The sequence below is a fragment of the Kwoniella shivajii genome, chromosome 3 (genome assembly GCF_035658355.1).
Source record: "Kwoniella shivajii chromosome 3, complete sequence".
NCBI lineage: Eukaryota > Fungi > Basidiomycota > Tremellomycetes > Tremellales > Cryptococcaceae > Kwoniella > Kwoniella shivajii.
In genome coordinates this window covers 145775-165607 of record NC_085910.1, presented here as the reverse complement: position 1 = coordinate 165607, position 19833 = coordinate 145775, and the positions used below count along the sequence as shown (strand labels likewise).

General features: G+C 44.0%; 6 protein-coding genes across 6 annotated transcripts; 3 read left to right on the top strand and 3 right to left on the bottom strand.

Moving 5' to 3' along the window:
- Positions 1-1036: 1036 nt before the first annotated feature.
- IL334_002285 (uncharacterized protein) lies at positions 1037-3240 on the bottom strand (the record flags this gene model as incomplete). The annotated part of the gene is made up of 9 exons (XM_062934031.1): positions 1037-1391; positions 1472-1591; positions 1653-1771; positions 1831-1946; positions 2002-2289; positions 2352-2545; positions 2599-2681; positions 2737-2956; positions 3047-3240. The coding sequence occupies 9 exons, from the start codon at positions 3238-3240 to the stop codon at positions 1037-1039; spliced, it is 1689 nt and encodes a 562-aa protein (XP_062790082.1).
- Positions 3241-4242: 1002 nt separating this feature from the next.
- Positions 4243-6324, top strand: IL334_002284 (uncharacterized protein; the record flags this gene model as incomplete). Its single annotated transcript, XM_062934030.1, has 7 exons — positions 4243-4261; positions 4334-4516; positions 4577-4783; positions 4859-5264; positions 5333-5528; positions 5591-5784; positions 5835-6324. The coding sequence occupies 7 exons, from the start codon at positions 4243-4245 to the stop codon at positions 6322-6324; spliced, it is 1695 nt and encodes a 564-aa protein (XP_062790081.1).
- A 367-nt stretch (positions 6325-6691) lies between these two features.
- Positions 6692-9954, top strand: IL334_002283 (uncharacterized protein; the record flags this gene model as incomplete). Its single annotated transcript, XM_062934029.1, has 16 exons — positions 6692-6783; positions 6849-6991; positions 7055-7601; positions 7666-7728; positions 7798-7919; positions 7981-8034; positions 8089-8149; positions 8207-8356; positions 8417-8556; positions 8612-8722; positions 8780-8821; positions 8884-8908; positions 8978-9116; positions 9192-9345; positions 9415-9864; positions 9917-9954. 16 exons carry the CDS (start codon positions 6692-6694, stop codon positions 9952-9954), a joined length of 2331 nt encoding a protein of 776 aa, XP_062790080.1.
- A 163-nt stretch (positions 9955-10117) lies between these two features.
- IL334_002282 (uncharacterized protein) lies at positions 10118-11647 on the bottom strand (the record flags this gene model as incomplete). The annotated part of the gene is made up of 5 exons (XM_062934028.1): positions 10118-10249; positions 10337-10939; positions 11013-11342; positions 11415-11549; positions 11624-11647. The coding sequence occupies 5 exons, from the start codon at positions 11645-11647 to the stop codon at positions 10118-10120; spliced, it is 1224 nt and encodes a 407-aa protein (XP_062790079.1).
- A 1069-nt stretch (positions 11648-12716) lies between these two features.
- IL334_002281 (uncharacterized protein) lies at positions 12717-14377 on the top strand (the record flags this gene model as incomplete). Its single annotated transcript, XM_062934027.1, has 7 exons — positions 12717-12839; positions 12926-12970; positions 13045-13221; positions 13314-13459; positions 13548-13893; positions 13996-14115; positions 14201-14377. 7 exons carry the CDS (start codon positions 12717-12719, stop codon positions 14375-14377), a joined length of 1134 nt encoding a protein of 377 aa, XP_062790078.1.
- A 211-nt stretch (positions 14378-14588) lies between these two features.
- IL334_002280 (uncharacterized protein) lies at positions 14589-19383 on the bottom strand (the record flags this gene model as incomplete). Its single annotated transcript, XM_062934026.1, has 5 exons — positions 14589-15360; positions 15417-15514; positions 15579-19022; positions 19088-19310; positions 19367-19383. The coding sequence occupies 5 exons, from the start codon at positions 19381-19383 to the stop codon at positions 14589-14591; spliced, it is 4554 nt and encodes a 1517-aa protein (XP_062790077.1).
- Between the last annotated feature and the right edge of the window lie 450 nt (positions 19384-19833).

Below are 19833 nucleotides of genomic sequence, written 5' to 3'. Positions count from 1 at the left end.
CGCCCTGTCTCGCTGTCTGCGCCCTCCTCTCCTCCTTTCTTCCCCTCTCTTCGCCTCCTCTCTCCTCCTCTCTCCTCCTCTCTCCTCTTTTCGCCTCTTTGGATGATCTCCATTACACCTCGTCTCGTCTCGATTCCTCGAATCCCAGTCAGCAAAAACCAACATCACTATCATGGTACGAACTCATTTCGTTGTCCTATAAGACTGACGGTCCTTATTCAAGCGTAGTCATCTTTTTGTTCTTTGTAAGATTGAGATCCAAGGGGAGCTCTATGAAGTTCTCAATGATAGATTTCTGAAGTATAGGAAGCCTTGTCATTGTGTAGGTATCTCGAAGTATAAGGGAGGAAGGGAGGGAGGGATGCTCACTGTTCTCGAAAATTTGATGAACTGTAAAAAGATATAAGTATGAGAGATCATAATACCCATTGTTGTAGAAAGTCAGCGAGGTGAGTTTTTGTCTCTCTTCTCCAGTAGGCACCGTTGCATTCAATATTGACTGGATGGACTTTGCTACACTTTCCAACTACCTTAGGATCCAAGGTTATTTCAATGACGAATGGTAGAATATGGTGAGTCGATTTTACAACCGTAATGTTTTAGCAAGACTACCCAAGTAAGCTGCATGACAACGAGCGGTCTATGTGTCATGATTCGCTATCATGACATGTACTTCTGTTCTCTGAGTGACGAAATAGATGTCGTCAAAGCAGCGATCACAATGAGACCTATCAATTATACTGCTGACTCGGACCAATGGTGGGACAAACATGGCTCTTGCAGCGCCCGCGAATGTGGCACTCTCATGGACATTTTGACCTATAATCGTTGTTGAAGCGATTACATTGCCATCTTTCAAGTGAACACTACATATGTGAGAAGAACCTTGTTCATCTGCATTCTTTCACTATCATAAACTACGTACTGCTATGATATCCGAGACCGTAAGAAAGGGGCGACAAGCGAAAACATAAACTGAGAGGCAAAAAACATCTTGAATGACGAAGGAGAAAAAGCTCCGCCAACTAAAGTAAAATTAGATGGATTCCAAATGGACAACATCATTCTTACTTCCACCGTATTTCTTCTCATCATAATCTTCGACATTCTGAGGAGGAGTTGAAGAAGAACCGTGTCCTGCAAATTGATCGACGACGGTTGTGGCGAATTTTCTTGCGGAAACTTTGTTTTCGAATAAAACGTCCAATTCACCATATGTTCTTCCCTTCGCTTCAGGCAATCTGAAGAAGGTCCATACGAAACAAAGGCAACAGAAACCACACCAGAAGAGCCCTGTCTTGGCTCCCCAGTTGAGCTCTGTGCTGTTCAGGAAGTAAGGCATGATAATCGAGTTCAAAATACCGATGATATTGTAGGCTACTCGAGCGATTCTGCGATTTTTAGTGGCCAAAGGGACCCAAGGGATGGTCAGCTTGGCAAATTCAGCGACAAAGGGATGTCAAACACTCACACAACTGTCTTAGCTCTTAATCTAGTGGAAGAGATCTCTCCGACAATCGTATAACATACTGGTCCGACGGTGGCATCGTATAAAGCGGTGTAAGCTAGCAACATTGCTCCGATCGCCCATCTGGAAAAGATGAGTTAGCAAAAGTCTCTCCTGGCGTTTCTGTGTTGAATATTACACTTACTGAGCACCAGAGTTTGAGGTAGATATGAAGCCCATTCCACCGATGACAAGTAATAAGCAAATCATACCGAAAAGGCCGGCGAGGTAAAGTCTTCTTCGACCGATTCTTGACATCAAAAACTGTGGCAAGCCGTAACGTAAGCGTCGCGGTCTGATCAAGTCTGGTCACATCAACATACCCATGAAGAGAGAGTACCACATGCACCCAAGGCGTATTGAGCGATAGATAGATCGAAAGCGTAGGAAGTAGCAAGACCGGCTTGTTCAAGGAAGAATGTCGAGTAACCCATGAAGGCTATATTGACGGAGAATAAGTGGCAGAACGCGATGGGGATGTGTGAATCACTCACCTGAACCACAAAGATTCTGAATCATCCATGCACCAGAAGCGATTTCTGTTCTTCTCAAATCGACGCCTCTGAAACAATCCCAGTAACTGGTACCTTCAGATAAGGTCTTCTCGATAGCGTTGGTGTGTACCATCATAGAGACTGAGTTCTCCACTTCTTCATCGGATGGATTACTGAATAATCTTCGAATCGTCTTTCGGGCTTCATCTTCTCTGCCTTTTCGGACTTGCCACCAGGGTGATTCAGGTGCAAAGATAGTTCCAATCAGAATTGGTGCCGGCCACAACCCTGTTTGCCGGATGGATCAGCAAAATTGCGGATGATTTTGACAAAGTAAGAAATTCACTCACATTGAAGCGCGAAGGGAAGTCGATAAGCCCATTGTGAGTCCCATGTCAAGACACCTCTGAGCACACCTGAAGCAATGACTTGGCCCAGTACCCAACAGAGGTTGACATAAGCGGTAAGGTAAGGTCGTAAGGCAACAGGAGAGATCTCGGCGGCATAAGCTGTCGTTAAAGTTTGGAAGACACCCCAAGGGATACTATGCTCATCCCACATCAGCAGATTCCTTCAATAACAGCTAATCAAACTCACCCTTGCAAGATCTCTCCTACGAGCAAAGTCTCTATGTTCTTCGCGAAGAAGGGTATGAAGATCGCAACGATCATCATTGACAACTGTAACGCTATCGTGTGAGCTTACTGAACTTGCAGCTGGAGCGATATGACTCACAGCAGCAATCATGGTTTTCTTGTAACCGAATCTTTCGGATGACCAACCGTTAATGCACAGACCGATGATCTCACCGACCTGAGCACCATTGGAGAGACCAGCTTGCCACGGAGCTGTGATGGTGTATTTACCATTTGGAAGTTGGATGCCGTATTTTTGTGCAAATTGAGGTAAGGCGTAAAAGTTGTTGATCAGAACAACATCAAACCCTTCCATGATACTGCCAGTCAAGTCAATGTCTCAGAATTAGCATAACATTCAGGTTCATCCGAAACAGTTTCGGCATCTCTGCAGCTTGCCAGTCACTCACATTGCAGTTGATAGTAAGACTGACCATAAGACCGCTCGAGGGTATTTTCGAAGACCTTCTCTGAGTGTCATAGTCTTTTCAGCATCGACTGCCATTTTGGCAGAATCGACTACATCGTCATAGTTTGAAATCTCGTGCTTGATTTGATCAAGCACTACTTGCTCGGTGGTGACCAAGTCGTTTGCTGTGGACATGTTGGTGATATGCAATTGATCAAGCTGGTTTCTTAAAGATACTCTTGTTAAGTGAGAAGAGCAAAAAGTCACACTCCAATATTTTGAGAGGATGGCGAGGAAAAATCGAATGAATGTTTCACGTCTTTATATAGCTTAGATTGGAAGCTCCTCTACATGATAAATCGCAGGTCCATTTCTGCAAGTAACGCTGAAACTCATGAACAGAACATGACAAAAAAAGAGGATCCACCCCCGCGCGGGATTCACTTGGGCCTCCGTAATTTAGACGAGGCACAGGCAAAGGCACCCACAGTGAAAAGTGCATGCCCCCTCTTTGTTCTTTGCACACGTAAATCGCTTTAGACACATGCCGGCGACTTCCCTTCTATAGGCTGACGGCATTCCAGTGATTTGCAATTTTCCGTATCCAAATGAACACTCTTCGAACTCCGCTTCGCGAGGCACGTGAGCTTTGCACTTCCCAACTCCAACTGCCAAAGGCTATACGCCATTGATGTAATTTCGACTCCAACAAAAACGTCGCAGTCAGCTGTCTGATCACATGATCAAACAGTTCGATAGAAGCTTGTTCTTGCTAGAGGGGGGATTCCTTTTCGTAAATTTGCAATAAAAGCACCTTTCCCGTGACACAGCGATTTTTTTCTGGACCAAAAACCCCATTAGCTGCCTGGGGATTGCCAATATGTGGTGGGACGGTAGATGTTCCCCCTGCAGATTTGCAATAAAAAGGGGTCGTTTGCGGCATTGTCAGGAACGTGTAGTAAGGAGCGCTGCATCTCGTCAAGTTCGCCGAGCACATAACCGATCAGACCACACCAGACCTCCACTTTGTAGTGAGCAGGACATGGGGAGAATTCGCATTGATATGAAGGGGGTGCAGCGATTTCATTCACAGAGTTGAATGTCAAGTGTTACAAGAGACTTATAGAGTGACGCAGACGTTGATTTAGAGCGAGACCAAAGCCATAAGAATATTATATCGCAGATAGAATCAACAAGATGGTGTATCTTATCTCTGGTGAGCTCTGAATGCTCTGTCGCGATTTTGACTGGTAGACAATGACAGCTTATCGATGAGGTTAATCGTTAGATGCGAATTGGTGGAGGCAAGCTGTAATCTACCAAATCTACCCAAGATCTTTCGCAGATGCCAATGGAGACGGAATCGGGGATCTGAAAGGGATCACATCTCGTGTACCATACCTCAAAGCTCTGGGAGTTGATGCTGTGTGGATGAGCCCTTTCTACCCTTCTGCGCTAAAGGACGGTGGCTGTGAGTCGATCATCTCTCATTATTGTGGGGCATGATATTGATTTCCGGTCTGGAACTAAGACGACGTGGCGGACTACCGAGACATAGACCCAAAGATTGGTACCCTGGAAGACTTTGACGAGATGAGCGCTGCCTTGAAGGCCGCGGGTATCAAGGTTATGGTAGATATTGTGCCAAACCACTCGAGTGATGATCATGAATGGTTTCAAGCGGCTTTGAAAGCAGGTAAAGGCTCGGCAGAGAGGGAGAGATATATCTTCAGAGATGGTGAGCATTTTTCGCAAGATGATGATCATCAAGGCCGATTGATACGAAAACTGACAAGCTGACGACCATTATTAGGCCTTGGACCAAACAAGGATCAAGCTCCTACAGATTGGATTTGCACCTTTGGTGGTCCAGCATGGTCACCTTCCGGTGTGGATGACGGACAATGGTATTTCCATTGGTTTGATTCGTCTCAACCTGATTTCAATTGGGAACATCCGGATGTCAAAGCAGATTTCCTGAAAACATTGAGATTCTGGGGTGATCGAGGTGTTTCTGGATTTAGAATTGATGTAGCTCATGGTCTTACAAAGGATATGAAGGAACCTCTACCTGATTGGAAAGAATTGAGCGATATGACAACTAGAAAATTGACAAGTGGGAATGCCGGTTTAGATCATCCCCTTTACGATAGAGATGAAGTACATGATATTTACAGATCATGGAGAAAACTCTTCAATCAATACAACCCGCCTCTGATGTAAGTTTCTCTCTCAATCTCCGTATCTCCTCATATTCTCTTTGCGGCTTGTTCTGACCCTCGTTCAGGGCTGTGGCGGAAGCTTGGGTCGCACCTGATCGAAAGGGACTATACGCCTCCTCCGATGGTCTCGGTCAAGCCTTTTCCTTCGATATCCTCCTTTGTAATTTCGATGCGGATGAATATCGAGAATGCATTGATCGATCATTAGAAGCTAGTAAAGAATCTAAATCAAGTACAACTTGGGTACTTTCCAACCACGATGTGAGTTTCGAATCAGACCAAAGAGCTACATGGGACCATATAGGATCTGACTGTTTTCAAAGGTTATGCGACACGCAAGTCGTTTCGGACTTCCCAACGTTCCCAATGCGAACCTGCCAGTATCTCAGATAGCCCTGAATCAGTTCCTCCTTGACAAGTTCCAAGTTCAAAAGGTTGACATCGAAAGCGGTCTCAAAAGGGCCAGAGCCGCGACTCTTATGATTCTTGCGTTACCTGGATCTACTTACATTTATCAGTGAGTAATGTCATTTCCTGTCTATTCGTATACCAGTTGACCGAAAGTAGAGGCGAGGAACTTGGTCTACAAGAAGTTGTCGAGATCAACGAGGAAGAAAGGCAAGATCCCATCTTCCGTCGAACTGAGGGTAAAGACGTTGGTCGAGATGGATGTCGAGTACCAATTCCATGGGTTGCGAACGAAAGAAACTTTGGCTATGGTCTTGGCAAACCTGCCCATCTTCCTCAACCTGATTGGATGGCTCAATATGCTGTTGATGTAGAAGAGAAAGACTCCAACAGTACTTTGAGCACTTATCGACGTGCAATCCAATTAAGGAAGAAATTACAAACTTCCGAAGACCTCGAATGGGTAGATAATTCAAACAAAGACGTTTTACACTTCAGAAGACCTAACGGATGGGAGATCCTTGTCAATACTGGCAGAGCTGAAGTCGACATGCCAGCTAGTAGTAAAGTATTGATCAGCTCTTCAGGTAGTACTTTGGAGGGAAACAAGGTTCCCGGAGAAACTACTGTCTGGTTTCAAGGTGCATAGATTTCCAATAGAACGTATTTCTTCCCATTAATGATACTCCTTCACCTTTGATAAAATGTACAAATACGTCCTTGATCTTTGCGTGTATGCACACCCATTGCTTCCAATGAAGCACCAAAAGCAGTCCACTCGTACTATTGAAGTCAATTTGTCTGATCAGAAATGACAAAAGAAGAGGATCTACGCCGGCTACTAATGTACCGGAAGAGTTTGCATCCGGTGCCTACCATCTCACATGTGCATGTTGTGCTTTTCATACCGTTCCCCACTGTTCATCGTCGCCGTCATGTTACAGTAATTACAATTACATGTTCGTTCTATCTCGTACGTTCTGGCGAAGGAAGGCAACATGTCAGAACATAGCACGATGGTAAGCAAAGAGAACGAAAATATCACGCTCGACGGGCAACCGCGGCCGCCAGCAAAGCGCAAATCAAGGTCTACTAGAGGTTTACTCAAGTGAGTTAATATCATACAGCGACGGAGATGATCTTGCAACTGAGACTGATGAGTAAAGTATGTAGTAAAGTCAATGCACTGGAAGAACAGATGGAACAAGTCAAGAATAATTTGGAGAATGTAGTGTCTTTGCTGCTTCGCATCGCTCCAGCCACCCTCTCATCCGGATCTCCACTAGCGGCCCATTCTATCCTCTCGACGAACGGAGGTGAGTGTGCAAATCAATATTCGATTGCGTTTCGTTAAAATCGATTGGTCGCCTTCCTCTTAGGTAAAAAGGATAATGGCCAAGCTATGACTCAATCAGACTGCGGTCATACCTCAAATCAACCTCAATCTGCACCATCACTGGAACAATGGGTAGAACAGATTGCTAGTGGTTCTTCGTTATCCAACAAGCCCGATTCTCAGCGGCATGATGTGACCTTTCAGCTTGAAGCTCACGAAGTAGAGAACGATGAGGAAGATTCACTCACGGAAGAGGAGAAGGATCAGCCTGAAGGAGAAACGGAGGGGATGTCGATTATGCGCGATATTCTTCGTCGGGAAGAAAGGAAAAGACTTCGTGCGGATGGACATCTACCTTCCGTATCCGTCTCTCCTAAACTTGGATTCAAACCTAGTGATCACAACCAATTTGCCTCATCAGATAGTCCCCGATTCGATCACGATATCCCCAACAACTCGTTCGGTATGAAGAAGAGGAAACGTGTAGAGTATGATCCGAATCCGGAACAAAGAAGATCATCAGTAGCGCCGCTAGATCCGATAGAATTGGGTCTGTGTAGTGAGATCTACGGTAGGGAACTATTCGCATTGTGAGTCGCATCATGGCTCTGTAAAGACGTTTGCCCCTTGCGTATATTGCTGACCTGCAAGAAGATTCTTCCATGGAGCGCATGCTTTTATTCCGGTGTTTGATCCATCGAAAGATACCTTGGAAAGGTAGGTCGAGGTTCATAGACACCATCCGCAGAAAGCTTAAATACTGTTTCCCCTTTCTCCGTGACTTAGCCTGCGCGACAGGTCTTCGTTCTCGATAACAGCCATCCTATTCGTTGGGCAGAAGATTAAAGATGCAGGGCGCGAGGTCAGCAATCTGCAGAAGTCTCTGAAGGACCATGCGGAATACATAGGCAAGTCCTCTGGTTCTTTGATATTGCTCCGTTTCTGACTGCTAGCGATTCATTGGTTCAGGCAAGACGACCTTGTTTTCTCCAATAGCTCATATAGAAGCCCTCCAAGCCATGAGTGAGTCCAAATGATGATAGGTATCGCGAATCGGCACTGACAGCAGCTCTATAGTCGTCTTAGCATCATGGGGAGATACAGGGTGGCGACCAGGTAGTCATGCTATCAGTATGGCGTAAGTGTGTCGTTATCATGGCTTACATGCCTTACTGATCAAAACATCGACCGTCAGAACCGATATGGAATTGTACAAGTGTCTTCCGAAACTTGCGGAGAAAGGAGCAAATACATCTGTACAGTCAGATCCCAGACGTCTGGAAGAAGAGGCTTCGTGGACACAGGGAGCTAGGCTATGGCTGATAGTCTGCAAATTGGCAATCGAGTAAGCTGATTTCACCTATTGCATATGAAACTGTACATCCTGATATTGACCATTTTACAGGATGTCGTTGAACTATGGTCGACCTCTCCTTCTCGATGAGAACCTTATCTTCCCTCATATGTTCTCCCTATTGGATCATCCAGGAGGATTGCAGACGGACAGTCGCATAATCGCATCTTGCGAGTTACTTCAACTAAGACGTAAGTAATTTACCCATCTCCAAACTACGCACATCCTACTGATTTGAGCGAATAGTTCCAGCATATAAAGCGACATTGGCGAGAGATAATGAGACGCTAGATCGAGCTTTGCAGATCGTTAATGACGGTGCAGGAGCCTGGGAACAGAAGTGGAAGACTTACTATAGTGAGCATTGCCGCAATTTGCCGCTTTCGAATTCTGACGATGCTATAAATGAAACAGTGCAGAAAGGGGTTTCTTCGGAAGATATTCTTGTTACAGATCGTGAGCTTTCCCCTTGACCATTGTCTGCTGCTGCCTGCCGACACTTTTCATCATATTTGCAGTGACTACCCAGCGATGCTTCCTATCGTAAGTAATGTTGGGCAGAGATCTGTCTACATAATGAGATCACGGAGACGTTGACAAAGCGGTGCACAGTGTCTTGGCAAATTCATGGCTGTTGAGATATATCGGCGGTCCACACCATGTTAGCATGTTACCACCTCATCGAAGGCGTTGGATACTTTCCAGTCTCGATAATGCTCGATTCATCACAGAGCGAATCCTCAGTACAGAAGTGAGTCTTTTCTTTCAGGCTATGGCCGCAATGTCCAGCTCTTACATTCTACGCTGATTAGTCTTTCTTCTGCAGAAGGAGAAGCTCATTCACGCAAATCACTTCTCACATGTTGCATTAGCAAGTGTCTGTAGGATTTACATCCGTTTGGCTAGTCTGTTTCCTGAAGCAGTGGATTTGAGACGTGTAGCAAAGGAGCTTACACAGCTTGCTGATGTTCTCGCGCAATGTGAGTGAGCCTGCCGAGGATTGTGCATTGCTTGATTCGATCTGAGCTGAAATTGGCGATGAACGTCAGTCCCGGGTTTCTATTTCGCTCAACAACTAAGATATGTTATCAACAAAGCTCGACAACGGAAGATCCTTCCTCCAGAGACAAGGCCTTCTTCACCACGCAGGGCCGCGAATTCAACAACGAACTACCAGGAGACGGGTAACATTGATTCTGATCACCCGACTCACACACACGGTCTTTCATCTGAGTTAAGATCGATCCAGCACGCCAGCGAACTTGCAACGAATGAAAGTCCTCTAGAGTTTGATCCGCTTTTGGTGGAACAACTGCTGAATGAGACTTTCCTCAATCGACCACCCGATGCTGCGATAGGTATGAGTGGACAACATCCCGGAGAGGTAAATTGGGCTCAAGTATTTGAGAATCCAAGCGTTTCTTGGTCTCAAAATGAGCCATTCGCTCCACTCGACCCGCAAAGTAGTTTCTTGTCATGGCTAGATTTTCCAGCGCTTGGTACGTTGTCGCAATGATTTCGTGTTTCATGCTAGCTGACAGTGTATCGTAGATCCAGACCAATATGGTCATCGACCCACTCAGTTCTGATGTGAACATGATCTTTGATCAAGTGATGCATCAATCACAACGCCGATCAGACCACGAATCTCATTATATACGACGGCTTGCAGAGTGAGATGCTGTAGACGACTTTGTGCGCCATTTGAATTGGCGTTTTTAACTATATTATCGGGTCTGACTCAACCGATTATCACCATCCGACTTGCACAACTTTCCTACCTACACCTTTTGTCCAATTTTTGACACCTTTCCACCACCCACCATCATTCTCCACACGATCTAAGAAAGCCGACAGACCACCCCCTACCCCAAAGTATAAGACCTATATCATCATCAGCGCGATCCAGCGATGACCGCAAACCATACATCTCCATCTCGTATCAATGAATACGAAGATGGAATTACTCACTTTGGCAGCAACAAGCGTCAGACCTTGTGCACTTTCGCTCAAAGGCTTTTTCTGCCAATCATCATCGTTAACCTTCAAATCCCCCAGACTATCTTCCAGCCCTATTGATTCTTTAGCATTTCCTTTATCTCCTTTACGTGCTCCTGATCTTAGCACTTCCAGGAGTGAAGCATTACTTTCTTCCGCATATATTGTTTCGGCAGTTAATACCAAATCATAACCTTTCCCATCTTTGACTAAGTCATCTGCTAAACCTGTCCAATGTCCATAAGTGAACTTCAAGTCTATCCCTCTTTCCACCAACAGATTTTGAAATGCTTCTACCAGAGCCGGACTCAAGGCTAAGTTACCCGGAGATTCAAGGTCTGGTATGACATCTTCTACATCTTCTTCGTCTTGAGGTGCATGTAATACCTCTGGCTTCAGGAATGGTAAAGCTGCAAGTACAAGGTTTGGTAGAGTTACTAAAGACAGAACGAGGGAATTGTAATCTTGTACGTGGAATGTAGTCTTAATGGACGAGGAGGAAGAGGATGATGAGGATGGTGTTGACAGTAGTGATCGAAGGAGATAATGTGTTGGCAGAGAGGTACCACATCCTACCTGATAATATAAAACAACATCTACGATTAGCGTTTACAACTTCCGATTTGAAACTTGTCTTGGTGAAGCTTACCTCCAAAACACTTGCACCTCTTATCCATTCTCCTACTTTCTCTTCGCTTTGATTGTCTCCAACAGAGCTTAAGACCTCTACCAAGTCCACACCTCCTTCCCAAGACTTTAATCCACCTTCATACAATCCAGGTATCAGATCCGTTTGAGCATCTACGTACTTCTCTCCATCGTCTTCGTTTTCTCCCCCTTCCTTACTCGCAGAGTTTTCGTCATTTGGTTTGTTGTACAATTGAAATCGAGCATCATAGAGATCGCGACGTAGGATTGGAGTCTGGATAAAAGGGAGGGATAATGGGGAGTATGATATTTCTTCGGGTAATGATTTGATCTATTTGAAGATAAGGCAATTCTGTCATGAACGAATGTTTGGAAATTGTCGAATTGTGTGAAATGTACATACCAGTTCTTCCAGTGTGATATGATGGCATCGCTTATCCACATTATCGTCGGATGATAATGGCAAGGCCGAGTTTGTTGCTTTAGATGATTGTGAATGGATCAGTATATGCAGTGATTCATCCTCTTCTTCGTCGTCCTAAAATATGAAAAATAAGCCATAACGCTGATTCACTTTACTGCCTTAGCTTGACTGGAAAATAAGATACATACGAGCTGAAAATCGAATTTAAACATTGCTCACTGGCTGCTCCTGATAGTATTATCAGTGGTAGGTGCAGTCCGGCCAACTCTCACTGACAGTATATGCTTTGAGTATATTTCAAGTCTCGATATTGATGATGAATCTCGAATGATTTACGACATGTTTCAACTTTTCTTGAAAACAAATGAAGCTGCTGCGGCGATCTCCGCCGGGATGAAGGAGCTGTACTTGATCTCGGGTCAGAGATCATCATTGAGGTGTTATGGAGGTTAGCCAGCCTGAGTTCACAGACTAGTGACGGTGCCAAGGCCATTGTAGATGTGATGATCCATTGGGAGATGACGCTTGAAACACAGCTCTTGTACGATGCTACGGAAGATCTGATTGTACACTCTTCTCTGCTTCACTGAAGGACAAGGAGGGGACCTGATGAACACCATCAAAACCTAGCTCGGATTTCACAAGATCCCATCCATGCTAACCTCAGCACCATTAGGACGATAGTCCAACTCAAGGTTGAATTAGCATTCCTGTCCATGCCGCAGCTCCCAGTATATACCTTGAGTATATGCCGCAGCCTAATGAAAGGATGAATGATTCCGGGTCCGCTAAAACCGCGGCATGTCAGATCACCGCAGTTCCCCTTTTCAGAAAAAATAGAATTTAACCGAGAAGAAGGTTTCGAAGAAATAGTTTGACTGGCGAGTTGAATTTTCCCATCTCAGACTGCGTTTTACGTAGAGCTCATATACTGTGAATTTTCGTACAGTACGAGTACTCACGACTGCGATATATACGTCTTACTACTTACTACCTGTCTTGGATTATTGCTTATTTGGTCAAGACATATTGTTTACGTGACGCGAATACGAGTATGTACTGCAAATAGCTGTGTTGACATACTGACCTCCGAAGCGTTCTCAATGTCTTACGAATACATATAAATGTTGTTGTTGACGATGATGATAAGTCCTTATTAACAGACGACTGAAATTTTATTCCTTATTTGATTTACTTGTCGATAAGATCAACAAATTGATACAAGAAGCAATCAACACAGAATACACCGAAACATACTCACAACCAAATAGATAATCAAAAATGAGCGCTTTATCCACGATATTATTCGGATTAGTGCTATCTAGTGCTAGCTTGGCACCCGTTGTAAAGGCTTCAACACCTTTGGTGAGATCTTATGAGGGCAGTACTTTCTTTGACAGATGGGTGAGTAGATCGATCTTCCATCTCCTAATCATCAATTATCCGTCATTTATCAACTGGACTAACGTTTGGAATCTCAATTTCTATAGGATTATTTCGGTTCATATGATAATACCACCAACGGAGATGTGACCGTAAGTGTACAGATCACTTGGTTATATATACAAGACATGAAAGACTGACACATGATTATTTGGACCTGATATAGTATGCAAATGAATCAGTCGCCGATGCTAGTCCTGAATTGACTTATATCACCTCTTCGAATACCGCTATCATCAAAGTAGACAATACATCCACTGTAGCGTATAACTATAAGAGAAATAGTGTCAAGATTACTTCTCAAGATTCTTATGATGTTGGTTCAGTATGGGTGCTGGATGCTGTGCGTATATTTTGGGTACTCACATGCTGTCTTCCATTGCGATAGACAGAAAAACTGAAATTGGAAACTGATAATTGTCTGAATGTCAATAGGTACATCTACCATATGGATGTAGTGTATGGCCTGCGTTTTGGAGTTATGGTAAAGGTGCTACATGGCCTCAACAAGGTGAAATTGATACTATCGAAGGAGTGAATATGGGATACTCGAATCAAATGGCATTACATACCGAGGATGGGTAAGTTTGTTGTTGTTTCATTTAAACTTTGATTGTCTTATACAAAACCGCGACTGACGATTCTTCCTGTTTCTGCAATGTTTTACAGCTGTGCAATCACGACTTCTTCAAGTGCTTATACCGGAACTGTGAATGACACATCATGTTATTATGAAGATAATGATAATTCAGGATGTGCAATCACAGATACGAATTATAAATCATATGGATCGGAATTCGCAACTGCTGGAGGAGGTGTATTCGTTACTGAATTATCAACAGAAGGAATATCAATTTGGTTTTTCACAAGATCAAATATACCTTCTGCCATATCAAATGCGAATACATCTATAGATACGAGTAATTTAGGTACTCCAAGTGCTTTTTATAGTAGTACAGGATGTGATATTAGTAAATTCTTTGGAAGTCAAAGTTTGGTATTTGATATAACTTTGGTGAGTTAGCACCCCCGTTTTATTATGTGATCTATTATCAGCTTTCTAGTACAGCAAGTGGTATAGACTAACAAAGAATAACATCTTTGTTGCGAATTACAGTGTGGTGATTGGGCCGGTCAATCTTCTATATTATCTTCAACAGGATGTTCAGCTCTCACAGGTACGAATACATGCTATACGACTTATGTTCTCGATTCATCAAACTACGATACTGCATACGTGAGTCACAATCTTATTCCATTACGCAGTTACAGCAACGTACAAGTAGCTGATATACTACATGCTTTGACGTTTTTATATGTAGTTTGAGATTAACAGTTTGAAGGTGTACTCAAATGGTACTTCAAGCTCAAGCTCAAGCTCAAACACCACTTCAGCTGCCGTCCCCGTTCTTGGGTCGATATCATCAGAAATACTAGGACCTCGGACTATCATACTATCCACTATCTTTATAGTCTCAGTTGTACTGTCGACCCTATAGTCTCCTTGACTGAAGCTCTTACTTGATAGTTACGTATGATGAAATGTAAACAATAGACACATAGCGACGTGGTGGTTTTTTCCTACTCGAGTGCTGAAAATACTGAAGATACTGCATATACATTGGTTTACATTTCAAAGTTATATGACGGAGTAGTGGTGTGTGTGTAATTTGCCTTGTTTAATTACATTCCTAGATTTTTCATTGGAACCTATTGACCTATTTGAGAATCTTCTAAAGCCGCCCTACCTCTCATGAAAACAGCAAGGGGATAACCTCTTTCTTCCATTTTAGCTAAGACTTGTTCCGCTTTCACTTTATTATCAGATTTGATTTCTGCTCTAATCATAGTTTCGTATGTCGATGGTTCCCTATAAACAATATGTGAAGGTTGGTTTGTTATTGTATTGGGTTTGATATGACCAGACGAAGTCAAGAGTGTTGGATGGTTGTTTGGTGCTGCAACTCCTGTTATTGAGTCTCCCATTGATTCGAATACTTCTCTAGCTTTTTCTATTTCACCTGATCTGGAATAACCATTGATCAAAGCGTTGTATACATAAGCTGTAGGTTGTACACCTGAATTTAGCATTTTCTCTTTGATAGCTTCTAATTCAGATAAAGTTCCACGTTGAGACAAGACGTTCAACATGGCTTCCCAAATTACCGCTTCTTTAATTTGTCTTTCGTTGATGCTCTCGAAGATTGCTTTTGATTTCTCGAGATCACCTCCGTGTAACCCGTATGCAGTGATCAGACTTGCCCAGTGTGTACCTTGGACTTGTACGTTGCGGTTGGACTGGATTTCAGCAAAGACACGTTCCATAGATTCCAAATCGATAGGAGCAAGGGTAGCATAAGTATCCAAGAGGAGTTTGTATGTGTGTGCTGAAGGTGGGACATTGGCTCGTTGAAGGGCAGAGTAGTAGTGAAGGACTCGGGATCGATTGGGTTGAGTCTGAAGGTAGAATTGCATCATCGTGCTATGTGTACATGTCAGCTCGACCTGCTTTATTGTAGTAGAACATTGGGGACTCACTTGAAAGGTGGCACTCTAGCTCTGAAATTGGGTTGACTGGCCATTTCCTCGAATAGGGTTTCTGCTGATTGGGCATCACCAACTCTGCAGCATGCGTTCTGTGATAACGACTTCATATCAGTATGACTCTCATTTGATTCCATGTATTCCACAGATACTCACGATAACGGCACCATAAGTAACACTTGAAGGTCTTATGCCTTGTTCTTTCATGTGTTTGAACAATTCCAAAGCCGTCTCGGCTTTTCTAGCTTTCGATAATTTTGAGATTATTGTGTTGTAAAGGTATAAATGGGGTTTAACACCCATCATTTGAGATTCATCAAATAATTCTCTTGCCACAAGAGCATCATCCGTTGTGTCTTTTGAACTTGCTATCATAGTAGCATACGCATCTGCTGAAGGTGCCATTCCAGATTCGACAATTCTCGCTCTGTGCATGCCTGCTTGTTCCAAATATCCAAGATGACAATTTGCAATTAACATGGCATCTTCAACTTGATGCCAATAGTTAGCCTGTGTCTCCGGTCTGGTGATGTTGCTCAAAAGCACTTGACAAAGTTGGTATAATTCTCGTACTTTAGGTTCATCTCCTGCTCTTGCCAAGTGATCGATCAAATGACACAATGCTCCAGGGTATGGGACTGAGTTTCTCGTCAATCCTTGTCTAACAAGATCGTAGGCATCAAGAGGTGTGATGGGTGGGTTTTTGTGTGTGAATCTTTCGACTGATGCAGATAATTGTCGGTCGATCGAAAGTCTGATTTCCGGTTGTGATTGCGAAGCAGTTGTGGCACTTGAAGGCGTAGAAGGAAGAGTGAATTCACTTGAATTGGGACTGGCACTTGCGGAAGGTGAGAATGAAGTAGCATTATCCGCTTGAGGGACGATTTTAACCATTTCTTCTGCTTTCTCTTCGCCAAATACAGGAATCAAAAGATGTTTAGATCTTTCTAGGCCGAATCGATAGATCAAGGAATTAATCACTGTTCGAACAGCGACATGAACACTTAGATTGTTTAGGAAGCCATCTTCTTTGCTGATTTCTCCAAGGCCGGCAACCAGGCTCAAGAACGCATCATCATATTCTCTGTCCTTGAGAATGTCTGATGGGAGAGCGGCAAAAGATTCGATGAGAGCGGACCACTGCAGGTTGGACAGATCTAAGTCCTGAGCTGACGAAGCCTTGCTGATTTCCGACGAATATTTGTTGATGATAGCGGAGGCAAGACCATCTTTGATCTCGATCCCATGATTGCTAGCTTGACGAATGAGTGCCAAGAGATGTTTGAGGGGTATATCTGTGGTAGCCAAAGCCGATATCGTCTCTGCAAGTCGGGCACGGTTTTCTTTCCTGACTGTATTTGTCACGGTACAAGCTTCGAGAACAGACGCCATATCCTCCCATCGCTTGGATTTGGCGAGGAGACCTATATGTTTTTGAATGAGCAGTACATCGAAATTCATCGTTCCGGATTTGCTGAAATCTTTAATAGTATCCAGAATCTGATCCCTTTCTGGTTCTGATGCTTCGGAGGCTCTTACAACTAAAGCAGTAAGAATTCTCCATGTCCTTCTACCAATCGTCGTCCTACTTGAGGCAGTGGTGAATTGACCATAATCTGAAGTATGCTTTTCCATGACCTTTTTGGCTAATTCAATCTTGTCAGCTTTAATGAGGGCGTCGACGAAGTACGTGATGTGTTCAAGGGCAAGTCGGGGAGGATGTAGTTTTCCAAGGTAATCTGACGTGTGCACTTTGTTACTCCATTCCAAGGCCAGATCCAAATTACCAGTTTCAGCTAAATCGACGACGAGTTGTCCACATGTTCGGTGAGTTGCAGGTGGGGCTCTCTTGTAATCAGTAGTACTGGTTGACGATGATGTTGCAGAATCCATCATTTCGCCAAATATCTCAAGGGCTTTGGGGATCTGTCCGGCAGCGATGAAGGCTTTGATCGCTGAATGCCACACTTCTTGTCTTAAACCACGGACCCTGACGGCAATCGCTTCGGAATCGGTTCCTTTAAGTCCAGGGTTAGATTCCAACCAGTCTGACTCGACTTTGTCGTCATGAGAAGCCTTGATAAGCTCGTTCCAAGTCTTGTTGAGTTGTTCAGCATCTTTGGTCTCGCCCAAAGCACGGAACATATGCTTGTAGAGACTGATTGAGCCTGGTACTTCGAACCTTTGAGCCATACGGAAGATCTGTAACATTGCTTGAGTATTGATTTTAGATTCCCTACTCATGGCATCTAGTATCGTGCCATATAGAGGAAGGGGGAATCCTACGGTTGAGTTGATTCTTGTAGCGGCTCTGAAAAGCTTCAGTGCAGATGGGAGATTACCCTCAGCTTCATATGACTGGAATAATTGATCTTTTTCTGCCGCACTGTTGTAATCCCAAGTTGCAGGTCCTAATTGTCGAGCTCTCCATTCTCCCCAAGATTTCTGTTGTTCCCAAGTTTGGACAGCGTGAGAAACTTCTACCGATCGCAGAGATAAAGCTCGAATCACGAAACCATATGTAGTCGCGTTGGGTATCAGATCGCGTTCAAGGATTTCGTTATAAATTTCAAGGATTGATGCTATTGATTGACCAGCTTGTCTTGTGCCAACAAGAGCACTGAGGATTGCATTATAGTTTCTCAGTGAATATTTTGATGGTAATGGGAATTGATGAATCAAAGTAGGATCTCCGGGTTGCTCATCTTCTGAGAAAGGCGAAACGGATCGAGGCGATCGATAATGCTGGATCAGTCTTTGTAAAAGGTTGAGATCCTCTGCTCTTCGTGCTGTGATGATGGCGTCGTAGATAGCCTTTTCTTGTGGTTCAGCGTCAGGACCAATACTTCGGGTTTTGTCTGTGTTTTGCAATAATAGCTCTATGGGAGGTTGATCCAAAGATGATCTCTCAACAGCTGCTGTAGAGTTCCTCCTCACCATTCCTAAGCTTTTACCAGGTAAGTCACGACCTGCGAGATCCATCAACACTCTATTTGGTTGACCTAGTATTCTCGTTGCTGGAACTGAGGAGGTCGATACGAATGGTTGTACATCTTCTGCTTCTAGCGATTTCGGTATATCTGATCGAGTTGAAAGTGATCTCAATCCTAATGGAGCTCGAGGATGAGGAATTCCAACTTGCCATATTTCAACTGCCGATGGTGATCTAGTAAGACCAGCTCTTTGTTGACGATTTGATGTTGCCGGTCGAAGAGGCGTGCGAGATGATGATGATGATGATGATGATGGGGCTTCAAATGTGGTTTGAGAAGGGAAAGCTATCGAGCTTCTCCTCCTGCTTGGTCGAGATGAAGATAATGCCAAGCGTTCGGGTCTCTCTGTTTCTTCGTTGTTTTCTATCTCCATTACAGACACTTTACTTCCACCAGCTCTAGCTTCGATCTCTCGTCGCACTTCTCTCCCCACTCCGTCACTTGGTCCGATTATTCGAGTTCGTTTCGATAATCGATGTTTGAGAAGCAGCGATGGTCCTTTGGATGATGAAGCATTCTGGAATGAGTCTTCATCTGAGTTTGACATTGTTGAAGATGGGTCTACAGAAGTCGTTTGAGGAAGCGAAAGGAATGCTCTCGCGTGACCCTGCCCAAAAGAATGTGATCAGGGGTGATACAACGAAAAGCATAATGGTGTAAAGAATGACTTACAGTATAACCTCCTCCACTTCCAGCACCTGCATTCCCACCATATCCATGTCTTCCTGCACTTCCACTCGATCCAGCAGTCTGAGTAGGGTTAGGTCCTGAGGCAACTAATGAGTTGCCTGCACCATTATGTGGTAGATGATGGAGGAGAGAAGGGTTGGCGGTGAAATGGTCAGGTGAAGCACCTGATGAGGAGGGGAGTCGGATAAAGGGACGTATGTGGGCTCTAAGTAGATGGATCAGCTAGAGCTCGTTAAAAGGAATGAGTAAGATGCGACATACGTTGCTTTTGTCAACATCTTGAATGATGGTCGCTAGTTCACCTTTCCAGCCAGTTAAACTTCTGTTGTTGAGGGCTGAGCGTCTCTGCGCTTGTGCTCGTGTGGAAGATCAACTTCTGTATCTGATTTTGCCGATGATACTATCGATGAGATTGATAGAATTGCAGAGGGTAGTATGGCCGAAGGTCGGTTGAGTCGATCGAATTGAAGGTAATCAGGCCGAAGAGCAATATGAAGATGGGTAAATCTTGATGATAATACTTATATTCTTGACGATGAGATGGGCAGCATGGCCTGCTGAATCGCACAACAAATGACGAACAGGCAGAGACGGGACAGGCTTTCGATTGTACAGAAGCTTGACTGGTATATATGGATTGAGTCTATAGACAAATGTCCCACAGGTGAACTCGGCTTTGACGATTTGTTCACTTTGCGGCAAAAAAACAAAAAGAATATAAAATTCAG